We start from the raw sequence: 13,407 nt of genomic DNA, 5'->3' as shown, positions 1-13,407 counted from the left end.
GGGGACCCACGAATCAGGGTGCCACCCCCCACCCCTCTTTGGGGGGACAGAGGAATCAGGGTGCCCCACTCCCACTTTTGGGGGACACAGGAGTCCGGGTGCCACCCCCCACTCCCACTTTTGGGGGACCCAGGGGTCTGGGTGTCCCCACTCCCACTTTTGGAGACCCACGAATCAGGGTGCCACCCCCCACCCCTCTTTGGGGGGACACGGGAATCAGGGTGCCCCACTCCCACTTTTGGGGGACCCAGGGGTCTGGTTGCCACCTCCCACCCCGCTTTGGGGGGACACAGGAATCAGGGTGCCCCACTCCCACTTTTGGGGGACACAGGAGTCCGGGTGCCACCCCCCACTCCCACTTTTGGGGGACACAGGAGTCCGGGTGCCACCCCCCACTCCCACTTTTGGGGGACCCAGGGGTCTGGGTGTCCCCACTCCCACTTTTGGGGACCCACGAATCAGGGTGCCACCCCCCACCCCTCTTTGGGGGGACACAGGAATCAGGGTGCCCCACTCCCACTTTTGGGGGACACAGGGGTCTGGGTGCCACCCTCTGCTCACACTTTTGGGGGACCCAGGGGTCTGGGTGCCACCCCCACCCCCCAATTTTGGGGGACCCAGGGGTCTGGGTGTCCCCACTCCCACTTTTGGGGGACCCAGGGGTCTGGGTGCCACCCCCACCCCCCAATTTTGGGGGACCCAGGGGTCTGGGTGTCCCCACTCCCACTTTTGGGGGACCCAGGCATCCAGGTATCCCCACCTCCACCCCACTCCTCCCAGTGCTCCCAGTCCCAGCTGGGAACCCCCATGGGTGCCCCAACCCTCCCCGCCCCCGGCACCCCTGAACCCCGGTGTCACCCGCACCTTGTCACCGGTCACCTGTGTCACCGTCACCCCCATCACCAGCACCCGTCACTGTCACCCGTGTCACCACCCCTGTCACCCTCACCCGTGTCACCCCATCACTGTCACCCATGTCACCCTCACGGTCACCCGTGTCACCCCCTGTCACCCTCACCCCGTCACTGTCACCCGTGTCACCCTCACCCTGTCACCCTCACCTGTGTCACCCCGTCACTGTCACCCATGTCACCGTCAACAGCGTCAGTCACCTGTGTTACTGTCACCCACATCACCAGCACCTGTCACTGTCACCCTTGTCACCACTCCTGTCACCCTCACCCGTGTCACCCCATCACTGTCACCCATGTCACCCTCACGGTCACCTGTGTCACCCCCCACCCTGTCACCAGCACCCATCATTGTCACCCGTGTCACTCTCATCCCATCACTGTCACCTGTGTCACCGTCACCCTGTCACCAGCACCCGTCATTGTCACCCGTGTCACTCTCATCCCATCACTGTCACCTGTGTCACCGTCACCCTGTCACCATCACCTGTGTCACCACCCCCGTCACCCTCACCCGTGTCACCCCGTCGCTGTCCCCCGTGTCACCCTCACCCTGTCACCGTCACCTGTGTCACCACCCCCGTCACCCTCACCCACACCACCCCATTGCCGTCACCCGTGTCACCCTCACGGTCGCCTGCGTCACCCCCCCACCCTGTCACCAGCCCCCGTCACTGTCACTGTTATTGTCCCCACGGTGTCACCATGTCCCCCCCCCCCCCAGTAAAGCTCCTGGTGCAGCTGACGGGACCCGGCGGGGTCGGGGCCTTTATTGGGGGGCGACCAGGGGGGCAGTGACAACGGGGGGGGGGTGACAGTGGGGGGGTGACAAAGGGGGTGACAATGGGGAGGGTGACACCAGGCGGGCGACAACGGGCGAGTGACAAGGGGGATGCCGAGGAGAGGTGACAACGCCGAGGGTGATGGGGGGGTGGCGAGGGGGGGGTGACAAGGAGGGGTGACAACGAGGGGTCACCGTCACGGCAGTGGCCCCGGGGTGCTGTAGAGCCGGGCCAGGGACCTGCTGAGGGAGGGACCCAAGTTCCTGCGGGGGGGGGAGATGGGTGAGGACCCAGGTGTCCGGGGGGGCACCCGGGGGTGTGTGTAGGGGGGGCACCCAGGCAGCTGGGGGGGGGGGGCACCCAGGTACCAGGGGGGGCACCCAAGTGTCTGGGGAAGACGCAGGTGTCGGGGGGGGCACCCAGGTGTTGGGGGGGGGCACCCAGGTGTGTAGGGGGGGAACCCAGGCATCTTGGGGGGGGGCACCCAGGTAGCAGGGGGGCACCCAGGTGTCCAGGGGGGCACCCAGGTGTCTGGGGAGGACCCAGGTGTCGGGGGGGGGCACCCAGGTGTTGGGGGGGGGGGAACCCAGGCATCTGGGGGGGGGCACCCGGGTATCAGGGGGGCACCCACGTGTCTGGGGGGGCACCCAGGTGTTGGGGGGGCACCCAGGCATTTGGGGGGGGCACCCATGTGCTCGGGGGGGTCACCCAGGTGTTGGGGGGGGGGGGTCTCACCTCTGCAGGGGGCCGCACTTGACGGTGCTGAGCAGGGTCTCGCGCTCTCGGGGGTGGGGGCAGCTGCTGTAGGCGGCCATGAGGCTGGCGGGGGGGGGGGCAAGGAGGGGGGTAAGAGCGGGCACCCAAGTGTCCAGGACCCCCCCACCCACAGTGGAAGGGGGGGCACCCATCTCCCCAGGTGTCAGTTTGGGGGCGGGGGGGGGGCAAAATGTCCCTTCTCAGGGGCTGGGGGTGCCCAGTGACCCCCCCCAGGGCGACCCAACACCCAAGGGGGGGTCCCCAGCACCCACCCCCCCCCGTGCCCCCCCCTCAGTACCTGGCGGGGGTGGGGAAGCGGCGCAGGACGGCGGCCGCTCTCCCCCCGCTGACCCCCCCCAGCTGGAGCAGCTGCCGGGCAAAGACGTCGCCCACGGTCTGTGCCTGGGGGGGCAAAAAGGGGGTGAAAAAAGGGGAGGGGAGGCCCAAATTCTCCCTGCCCCCCCCCCACCCCCACCCCAGGGACCCCAAAGCACCCCCCTCAGCACCCCAACACCCCCCCCCCTTATTTCTCCGGGTCCCCAGTCGTCCCCCCCTTGCCCCCCCCCCAGAGTCTGCTGGGATCCCCCAGATGCCCCTTTGCCCCCCCCGACCCCCTCGGGACCCCTTTTACCCCCCCCTGAATCTCCTTAGCCCCCCCCCCGCTTTGGGACCCCTTTGCCCCCCCTCCCAGACCCTATAACCCCCTGCCCCCCCCCCCAGATCCCATACCCCCCCCAAGAACCCACTAGGGATCCCCCTTGCCCCCCCCCCCAACTTGGGGCCCCCCCTCACCCGGTTCTTGCCCCCCTCCAAGCGCAGGCGCTGGAAGGGCAGGAGGGCGCAGGGGACCCCGGGGGGTTCGGGGGGGCCCCGGGTGGTAACGTCCCCCCACCACGCCCGCAGCACCCGGCCCTGGAGGGGGGGGGACAGAGGGGGGGGGTCAGAAGTCCGGGGACACCCTTGTCACCCCCCTGCCCCCCCCCTCAGCATCTCTGTGTCCCCCATATCCTCTGCGTCCCCCCCAGGTCCCCAACACCCCCCCCATGTGCTCCTGTGTCCCCCCCATGTCCCCCCCAAACTCTGTCCCCCACCGGGTCCCCCCCATTTCCCCCCCAACCCCTGTCCCCCCATGTCCCCCGTGTCCCCCCATGTCCCCCCATATCTCCTGTGTCCCCTCCAAACTCTGTCCCCCCCATGTCCCCCATATCCCCCCGTGTCCCCATGTCCCCCGTGTCCCCCCCATGCCCCCCCAATCCCTGTCCCCCATGTGCCTCGTGTCCCCCCATATCTCCTGTGTCCCCCCCAAACTCTGTCCCCCCCATGTCCCCTGTGTCCCCCCCATGTCCCCCCCAATCCCTGCCCCCCCCATGTCCCCCGTGTCCCCCATGTCCCCTGTGCCCCCCCATGTCCCCCCCAATCCCTGTGTCCCCCCCCGTGTCCCCCCCTCACCCCATAGCGACGCTCCAGCTGCTCCCCCACCACCCGCAAATACGCGGCCGTTTCTTGGGCCCCCCCCGTTCGCTTCACGAAGAAACCGTCCACCACCTGCCCAAAAAGGGGGTCCCTCAGATCCCCCCCACCTTGGGACCCCCCCAGGACTCCCCTCCCCCCACTAGGGTGCCCCGGACACTTGGGTCCCTTTTTTTTTTGGGGGGGGAGGAGGCAATCACCCAGTTGTGTGTGCCAGAGGGGGGGGCTGGGTGTGGGTGGCTCTGGGGGTCCCACGGGGTGTTGTGGGGGTCCCATGGGTGCTAGGGGGTCCCGAGGGGGGGTCCTGGGGGGGGTGCCAGGGTGTGTTGTGGACATCCTGGGAGTCCCATGGGTGCTGGGGAGGGTCCCAAGGGGGTCCCTTGGGTGCTGGGGAGGTCCTGGGGGGTCCCATGGCTGCAAAGGGGTCCCATGGGTGCTGAGGAGGTCCTGGGGGGTTTTATAGGTGCTGGGGGGTCCCATGGGTGCTGGGGAGGTCTCAGGGGTTCCCATGGGTGCTGGGGGGTCCCCAAGGGTCCCATGGGTGCTGAGGGGTCCTGGGGGGCTTCCAGGAGGTTTTGGGGACATCCTGGGGGTCCCATGGGTGCTGGGGAGGTCCTGGGGGGTTTTATAGGTGCTGAGGGGGTCCCATGGCTGCTGGGGGGGGTCTCAGAGCATCCTATGGGTGCTGAGGAGGTCCCAGGGGATCCCATGGGTGCTGGGGAAGGGCCCAAGGGGGTCCCATGGGTGCTGAGGAGGTCCTGGGGGGTCCTATGGTTACTGGGGGGGTCTCAGGAGGTCCCATGGGTGCTGAGGGATCCCCAAGGGTCCCATGGGTGCTGGGGGGTCCCATGGCTGCTGGGGGGGGCTCAGGGGGTCCCATGCGTGCTGAGGGGTCCCTAAGGATCCTGTGGGTGCTGGGGAGTCCCAGGGGGTCCCATGGGTGTTGGTGGGGTCCCATGGGTGTTGGGGGTCCCAAAAGGCCCCATGGGTGCTGGGGGGTCTCAGGGGGTCCCATGGGTGCCGGGGGGGTACCTGGGTGCTGACGGCCGCCTGGCGCAGGATGGGGAGGGGGAAGGGCAGCGCCTCGCCCTCCCGCGGCTCCTCCAGCAGGTAGACGGGCTGGCGCAGCCCACAGCGACCCAGGCGGAACTGGGGGGGTCCCCAGCGCCCCCCAGTTACACCCAGTGTCTCCCGGTAACCCCTAGTACCCCGGGTAACCCCCAGCGCCCCCCAGTGCTCCTCAGTCATGCCACTGTCCCCCAGTGCCCTCCAGTCACCCCGCTGCCCCCCCGTGTCCTCAGACCCCCCCCGGCCTCCCCAGTCCCCCCCAGTGCCCCCCAGTGCCGTCAGTCCTCTCCTAGTCTCTGCAGACCCCCCCGTTCCTCCACACCCAGTCCCCCCCAGTGCCCCCCAGTCCGCTCCAGCCCCTGCCAGTACCCCTTTCTCCCACCCCCCGACTCCCCCCCAGCACTCCCAGTCCCCCCAGTCTGTCCCAGTGCCACCAGTCCCCTCCCAGTCTCTCCAAGCGCCCCCATTTTTCCAGCCCCAGTCCCCCCCAGTGCCCCCCAGTCCGCTCCGGTCCCTCCCAACACCTCATTCCCCCCCCACCCGCCCGCCCAGTCCCCCCAGACCCCTCCGAGCCTCTCTCCAGACCCCCCATTCCTCTGCCCCCCAGTCCCCCCCAGTGCCCCCCAATCCCCCACCCCACTGCCCCTCCCAGCCCCTCCCAGCCCCTCCCAGCCCCACCTTCTGTTCCCGGTAGCGCCCGTCGGTCAGGCTGGTCCCCAAATCCGCCGCCGTTTTCCGCTCCACCACCACGTCCAGCACCAGCTCCCGGGGGGGGCGATCTGGGGGCGGGGCCAGAGCCTGGTCACGCCCCCTCCTGGCCCCACCCACAGAGCTAGACCCCGCCCACCCCCCACCGTGCATCGGAGCTCACGGTAGGGCGTGCTGCGGGCGTGGTCAGCGCCTGGCCACACCCCCGCTTCTGTGGGGGTGGAGTCAGTACCTGGTCACGCCCCGCCCACAGAGCCAGGCCCCGCCTGCCCCCCAGCCATGCATCAGAGCTCATGGTAGGGGGTGATGGGGTGTGGTCAGTGCCTGGCCCCACCCACTGCCTTCAGGGGGCGGGGTTAGCGCCTGGCCCCACCCACCACGCTCTCTAGGGAGCGGGGTTAGGACCCAGCTCCATCCACCACCACGGGGGCGGGGCCAGGCGCCGACCACGCCCCCATGGTGGGGGGTGGAGTGGGTGAGCTCAAGGGAGGGGCCAGGTGCTGGCCCCGCCCCCAGCTCCGGGGGTGTGTCAACTTCTTAGCCCCGCCCCCACACATCCCTCCCACCCAGCTCCTACGGGGCAGCAGCAGCACCTGGCCCCACCCCCGGCCCCGCCCACATCCCCACCCCAGCTCCATGGGGGTGGAGTCATGACCTGGCCCCGCCCCCAAGCACCACACCCACCCACCCCACCCCTCCCCAGTTGCACAAGGGCAGCGTCAACCAGCGTTGCTCCGGGCCCCGCCCCTGCCCCTCCCCGGCCCCGCCCCTCCCCGGCCCCGCCCACCTGGGGGCGGGTCCTTCTCGCGGGCCACCCAGAGGAAGTCGCCGACGTGGAGGCGGCGCAGGAGGAGCCGGACCCGCCCCTGCAGCAGCGCCAGGACCCGCCCCCTCAAGGGACCCCGCCTGGGGGGGGGCGGGACATCGTCACCGGAGGGGGGGGGACAGGGGGACCGGGGGGGGGGGGACACAGGCCGGGGGCGGGGCATGAGGTTGCGGGGGGGGGGACGGGACATGGGGACTCTTGGGGGGGGGACAGGGGGACCTGGGGGAGGTACAGCCCGGGGGGGGGGGGGGGCATGAGGATGCGGGGGGGGGACATGGGGACTCTTGGGGGGGGGCAGATTTGTGGGGGGAGACGCTGAGGGACACCCACTTTGGGGGGGATGGGGGACAGGGACAGCCGGGGGGGGACAGGGGGACCCGGGGGGGGCATGAGGACATGGGGGGGGGGGCATGGGGACTCTTGGGGGGGGCACAGGGGGACGTGGGGGTGGGGGGGCCAGACTTGGGACTTGGGGGGGGGGGGGGCGCACTGAGGGACACCCACTTTGGGGGGGATGGGGGACACCGCAGGGCAGGGACACCCTGGGGGGGGGACACGCAGCACCCTCAGGATGAGGATTGTCACCCCCAGGATGGGGACGTGGCACGGGGGGGGGCGCGGGGGGGGACAGGCACCCGCTGGCCTCGGTGACGTCGGCGCAGAGGACGATGTCGAACTCGCCGGGTCTCAGCTCGAACTCCGCCTCGGGGTCACACCTGGGGGGCACCCCCAAGTGTCCGGGGGGGGGACACATGACAATCCCCCCCCCACCCCCCTCAAAGGGACCCAAGAGTCTGGGTGACCCCCCCTCCCCCCCCCAGGGCACCCAGCCCCCCCCCCAGCGGGGAGCCGGTGACTCACAGAGGGGAGGGGGGAGGGGAGGCGTCCCCCCCCCTCAACTGGGGACCCTCCCCAGATTCCTGGGTCCCCCCTGCTGGGGGCGGGGCTTCCAGAGCAGCAGCAGCCAATCGCTGGGCCAGGATTTGACCTCGAGGGGTCAGCGAGTACCTGGGGGGGGAGGGGCAGGGCAGGTGACCCCAGCGTTTGCGGGTGGGGGGGCACCCAGGAAATCCCCGGGGGGGGCTCAGACGTACCGGGGGGGGCGGCCGCTCCGGTGCAGCAGGTCCCGGTGGAGGAGGGTGCCCAGAGCCCCCTCAGGGGCTGTCTGGGGGTGGGGACGGGACGACACACCCTATGTCACACCCTCCTCCCACCCCCCAGCACCCTCAGGGGGGTCCCATAGGACCCACGAGAGGGGGAGGGGTAGGTCTGGGTGGGGGAGGGGCACAGGCGCCAGTATCGCCTGCTCGCCGTTCACTCTGGTCCCTACTGACGGCACTTACCGGGATCAGAGGCCGGTCACAGAGGGGCTGAGCCTGCCGTAGAAGCTCCGCCTCCGGGAGGGGCTCTGAGCTCTAGAGGTGGGGCTTCAGGTGAAACAGGGGGGGGACAGGGACGGGACACACCCAGGCATCCGGGCCCCTCCCCCACCCCCAGGGGACTCACCTTGTGCAGGGTCAGCAGGAGGGCGTGGGCCCCCGAGTGGGGGAGGGGCCGGTAGTCACGGGGCGTGCGGCGCTGGGGGTGGGGGGAGGGATGAGAATGGGGGGGGGGGGGAACACCCAGGCGGCCGGGTGCCCCCACGCCCCTCCCCCACACACGGGGACGCAGGGAGCCCTATGATGACACTTACTGTGGGCGTGGCCAGGGGGCTCTCCAAGCCCCTCCCCCCTGCGGGGGGGCTGGGGGACAGGCCTTGCTCTGCGGGAAGCACATCAATATGCAAATCAGCATGCAAATCAGCACACGCAGCAGTAAGCAAAGCAGCCCCTGCAGCTACTGTGGCCCTGCCCACCCTGAGACCACACCCACCCTTACCCATGCTCACTCCCCAGAAGCCCCACCCACCCTTAGCCACGCCCATTCCCCTGGGGCCCTGCCCCCTCGCAAAGCCCCGCCCACCCTTACCCACACCCACCAAGGCCCCATCCACTTTGCAAGCTCCTGTCAAAGCCCCGCCCACCTCAAAGCCCCGCCCCTAAAGCCCCACCCACCCTTACCCACACCCACCAAAGCCCCGTCTACTTCCCTAGCACCTCCCAAAGCCCCACCCACCTCAAAGCCCCGCCCACCCTCACCCACACCTACTAAGGCCCCATCCACTGCCCAAGCTCCCATCAAAGGCCCGCCCACCTCAAAGCCCCCGCCCCCAAAGCCCCGCCCCCTCCCAAGGCCCCGCCCCCTTGCTCACACCCACCAAGGCCCCATCCACTTCCAAAGCTCCCGTCAAGCCCCGCCCACCTCAAAAAGCCCCGCCCCAAAGCCCCGCCCCCTCCCCCACACCCACCGAGGCCCCTCCCCTTCCCGAGCAGCCCCCCCGATCCCCTCCCTTAACCCCGCCCCCTCCCGTCGCCCCGCCCACCGGCGCGGTGCTGCCGCAGGCGGTTCTCAAGGCGGCGGCAGAGCCCGGGCCCGAAGTGCTGCAGGATGGCGGCCGCCTCCCCCGAGCGCAGGGGCAGCGGGTACCGGGAGAGCGACCGCAGCGCCTGGGGGGGCGGCACCGTGAAGGGGGGGCGGCTGGGACCCCCCTCGGCCCCCTCCCGGTAACCCGGGACCCCCCCCTCACCCACCGGGGTTCACCCACCCGTTCGTAGGTGCCCCTCGCCCGCGTCCCGGCGGCCTCGTCCCGCCATTCCTGGAGCCAGCGGGTGAAAAGAGGGTTGGGGGGGCGGCGGCGACGGCGGCGGCGGCGGGAGGCCTCCAGCATGGCGGCGGGGGCGGCGGGTCACCGGGAGCTCCCGCTGCCGGTACGATGGCCGGCTCGGACCAGGAAGTGTTCTTATCGCGGCGGGGCCGCTCTGCGCCGCCCGGAGGTTGGGCTTGGCTGCTGTGGAGGACTTGCTGCCCTCTCTAGGCAGCCCGGAGGCCGCGCTCGGCTGCTCTGGAAGACTCGCTGCCCTCTCTAGGCAGCCCGGAGGCCGCGCTCGGCTGCTCTGGAAGACTCGCTGCCCTCTCTAGGCAGCCCGGAGGCCGCGCTCGGCTGCTCTGGAAGACTCGCTGCCCTCTCTAGGCAGCCCGGAGGCCGCGCTCGGCTGCTCTGGAGGACTCGCCGCTCCTCTGTATCCCCCCAAATAACCCGTGGGGGGGTGTAATTGCCCCCCCCCCCCAATTACCCCCCCCCGGGGCAGGACGAGGCCAGATCCAGCACAGCAAAACCTTTTATTGTTTAGAAAACCCTTTTACAAACAAATTTGCGGGGGGGGGGGGGGCGGGACACCCCCAAAATGACACAAACACACACCCCCTCCGCGGGGGGGGAGGGGGGCGACACCCCGAAATCCACCCCCCCCTTGTCAGGGGAGGGGCAATGTCAGTACAGCTCGCGGGGGGGGGAAGTTGGGGACCCTCACACACACCCCTGGGTGGTTTTGGGGTGATGGGGGGGTGTGGGAGAGGCAGAACCCTGCCCCCCTTCCGGGGGTGGGGTTTTTTTTGGGGGGGGGAGTTACACCCCGAAATGGAGTTGGGGGGGGGGACACCATGACCCCAGGGGGGTCCCCAGCCCCTTGAGGTGGGGGTTGGCAGCACCACAGTTTGGGGGGGTCCCGGTGTCCCCAGATGGGGTGTGGGGGGCACAAGGGGGGGTCGGGGGTGTTTGGGGGGGGCAGCAGCACACTGGAGGGGTACCACTACCCCCCGTTGTCCCCAGTAGGCGTCAGGGAGCTGGAACCAGTTGACTGTTGGGGGCTGCCAGGGTGGGGGTGGGTGCAGGGGGTGGTTTGGGGGTGCAGGGGGGTGGTTTTGGGGTGCGGTGGGGGGGAGCTCAGAGGAAGGCGTCGCACCACTCGCGCAGGCAGCCGGAACAATCCCGCGACTGCTTGGCATTGGCGCCGCACGTTTCCTTCAGCCATTCCCGGAAAAGCTCCTCGTCCTTCCGCAGCACCAGGAACTGCCCCAGCACCACGTACGCCTGGGGAGGGGGGGGGTGTCACACCGCCTCTGTGTGTCCCCCCCGTGTCCCTAGGGATGGCTCTCTGCCATCTCTGCATCCCCAAGGGGCTCCCTGTGCTCCCCAATGCATCTCTGTGTCCCCCCCCATGTCCCCAAAGCGGTCCCTGTGCCCCCCATGTCCCCCAACACATCCCTGTGCCCCCCCCATGTCCCCAAAGGGGTCCCCATGTCCCCAAACACATCCCTGTGCCCCCCAACACATCTCTGTGCCCACCCCGTGTCCCCAAGTGGGTCCCTATGCCCCCCCCATGTCCCCAAAGGGGTCCCCATGTCCCCAAACACATCTCTGTGCCCACCCTGTGTCCCCAAGTGGGTCCCTATGCCCCTCCCCATGTCCCCAAACACATCCCTGTGCCCCCCAACACATCTCTGTGCCCCTCCCCATGTCCCCAAGCGGGTCCCTGTGCCCCCCCCCGTGTCCCCCTGCCACCCCCCTGAGAACATCCCTGTCCCACAGCAGCCCCTCCCCAGGGCAGGGTGTCCCCTCAGGGGGTCCCCAAGCCTCCCTGGGGTGTATCCGAGCATCCCGGGGGGGTTCCTGAGAGCCGCCCACCTTGTCGAAGCCCTTCTCCTCCAGCTTCTTGCCCAGGACGTCCCCGATGCCGGCCAACGTCCCCACCGGCTTCTCCCCCATCGGCTCCGCCACAAAGTCTCGGTGCTTCTGTGACGTCGAGGACATGGCGCCTGCGGGGACACCGGGGCGGTGAGAGGGGGACACAGGGACCGTGGGGGGACAGGGACAGCGAGAGGATGGGGACATGGGGACAGTGAGGGGACAGAGACAGTGGGGGGGGACATGGGGACAGTGTGGGGGGAACACGGGGATGGTGAGGGGACAGGGACAGCAAGGGGGGAACACGGGGAGGGATATGGGGACAGTGAGGGGGGACATGGGGACAGCGTGGGGACAGGGAGGGGGGGACACGGGGACGGTGGGGGGGACAGAGATGGTGGGGAGGGACATGGGGACGGTGAGGGGGGACATGGACAGCGAGATGATACGGACAGCAAGGGGGGGGGACACGGGGATGGGGGGGACAGGGACGGTCGGAGGGGACATGGGGACAGTGAGGTGACAGGGACAGCAAGGGGGGGACACGGGGATAGTGAGGGGACACAGATGGTGGTGAGGGACATGGTGGGGGGGGACACGGGAACAGTGGGGGGACGGGGGTGACACAGGGATGGTGAGGGGACACGGACAGTGGGGGGGGCAGTGAGGGGACACACAGATGATGGGAAGGGACATGGGGACGGTGGGGGGGACAGAGACAGTGTGGGGACATGGGGGGGACACAAGGATAGGTGAAGGGACGCGGGCAGTGGGGGGGGACACGGGGACGGTGAGAGGCGACACGGGGACAGCGGGGGGGTGCGGGGACGGGTCCGGCCCTGGGGGACACACGGGGACGCTGCGGGGACGGGCAGAGCTTGGAGGGGACGTGGGGACACCGCGGGGGGGGGAACACGCCGGGGGAGGGGGGGCGGGCCCGGGGCGGGGTGGACGCGGGGACGGGCCCGGCCCGGGGCTGTGTGGGGGTCGGGGCCACCCCTGGGGACCCCGCGGGACCGGGGACCCCCCCCCGGGACCCCCCCCGCCCCTCACCGGCCCCTCCCGCCGCTCCAACCGCCGCTCCCGCCTCAGGCCTCTCCCGCCGCTACGCGCGCCTGCGCCCTGGCGTCACTTCCGGCGCCGCCGGCGCAGTGCGGGGAGACGCCGACTAACCATCGAGGGGGAGAGACGGAGCGGCCGCTTGGGGTGGAGGCGCTCTGGGCGGGTGGCGGAGGCATAGAGAGGGGATGGCGGGTCGGGGTGGGGGAGGCCTGTGATGGGGCCTGGGGAACATCTGGGGAACATCTGGCCGGCCAGAGAGCGTCTGTGGGTTCCTCCAAGGTTCTCCTGGATGCCTAGAGATCTCCAGATTTGCCTGGAAGCCCCAATGACGTCACCAGGCTCTCCCAGACATCTGGAGAACATCTCTGGGTTCCTCCTGGGTTTCCCTGGAAGCCCAGATGATGGCTCCCAGTTCTTCCCAGGTTCTCCCAGACATCTGGAGAACATCTCCACACTCCTCCAGGGTTTCCCTGGATGCCCAGATGGTGGCTCCAGGATTCCTGGGAGTCCCCGGGTCCACTTGGAAGCCCAGATGATGGCTCCAAGTTCTTCCCAGGTTCTCCCAGACATCTGGAGAACATCTTCACGTTCCTCCTGGAAGCCCGGATGACATCTCCAGGTTCCCCCGGATGTCTGCAGAACATCTCAAGGTCCCCCCTAAGTTTCTCCAGATGCCCAAATGGTGGCTCCAGGATTCCCGGGAGTCCCCAGGTCCACTTGGAAGCCCGGATGATGGCTCTAAGTTCTTCCCAGTTTCTCCCAGATGTCTGGAGAACATCTCAGGGCTCCTCCTGGAAGCCCGGATAACATCTCCAGGTTCTCCTGGATGTCTGGAGAACATCTCAGGGTTTCTCCTGGGTTTCCCTGGATGCCCAGATGGTGGCTCCAGGATTCCCGGCAGTCCCCGGGTCCCCTTAGAAGCCCAGATGATGGCTCCAAGTTCTTCCCAGGTTCTCCCAAATGTCTGGAGAACATCTCAGGGTTCCTCCCGGAAACCTGGATGACATCTCCAGGCTCTCCCGGGCATCTGGTAAACATCTCCACGTTCCTCCTGGGTTTCTCTGGATGCCCAGATGATGGTTTCAGGATTCCCTGAAGTCCCCAGGTCCCCTTGGAAGCTCAGATGATGCCTCCAAGTTCTTCCCAGGTTCTCCCGGACACCTGGAGAACATCTCAGGGTTCCTCCTGGAAGCTTGGCTGATGTCTCCAGGTTACTCCCAGGTTCTCCTGGCCATCTCTGGGTCCCTCCCGCGTTCCCCA

At 69.3% G+C, this 13,407-nt stretch overlaps 2 protein-coding genes across 3 annotated transcripts; both read right to left on the bottom strand.

Moving 5' to 3' along the window:
• Positions 1-1,750: 1,750 nt before the first annotated feature.
• Positions 1,751-9,499, bottom strand: MUS81 (MUS81 structure-specific endonuclease subunit). 2 transcript variants are annotated; one of them, XM_075018434.1, is made up of 16 exons: positions 9,166-9,496; positions 8,944-9,067; positions 8,215-8,282; positions 8,028-8,099; positions 7,865-7,936; positions 7,616-7,686; positions 7,383-7,529; positions 7,157-7,237; positions 6,483-6,601; positions 5,666-5,766; positions 4,952-5,068; positions 3,899-3,994; positions 3,242-3,361; positions 2,748-2,851; positions 2,429-2,512; positions 1,751-1,956 (listed from the first exon to the last, which is right to left on the bottom strand). In XM_075018434.1, exons 1-16 carry the CDS (start codon positions 9,286-9,288, stop codon positions 1,890-1,892), a joined length of 1,566 nt encoding a protein of 521 aa, XP_074874535.1. In that variant the 5' UTR covers positions 9,289-9,496; the 3' UTR covers positions 1,751-1,889. The 2 variants fall into 2 exon arrangements, with proteins under 2 accessions (XP_074874535.1, XP_074874536.1); XM_075018435.1 differs by lacking the exon at positions 3,242-3,361 and having other exon boundaries at positions 9,166-9,499.
• A 222-nt stretch (positions 9,500-9,721) lies between these two features.
• On the bottom strand, positions 9,722-12,390 carry BANF1 (barrier to autointegration nuclear assembly factor 1). Its single transcript, XM_075018443.1, is given in 4 exon segments — positions 9,722-10,491; positions 11,086-11,216; positions 12,259-12,346; positions 12,349-12,390. Coding segments are annotated over 4 exon segments (408 nt in total). The 3' UTR covers positions 9,722-10,344.
• Between the last annotated feature and the right edge of the window lie 1,017 nt (positions 12,391-13,407).

The sequence above is a fragment of the Buteo buteo genome, chromosome 30, assembly GCF_964188355.1.
Source record: "Buteo buteo chromosome 30, bButBut1.hap1.1, whole genome shotgun sequence".
In the NCBI taxonomy this organism is placed as follows: domain Eukaryota; kingdom Metazoa; phylum Chordata; class Aves; order Accipitriformes; family Accipitridae; genus Buteo; species Buteo buteo.
This window is presented reverse-complemented; position numbering and strand designations above follow the sequence as displayed.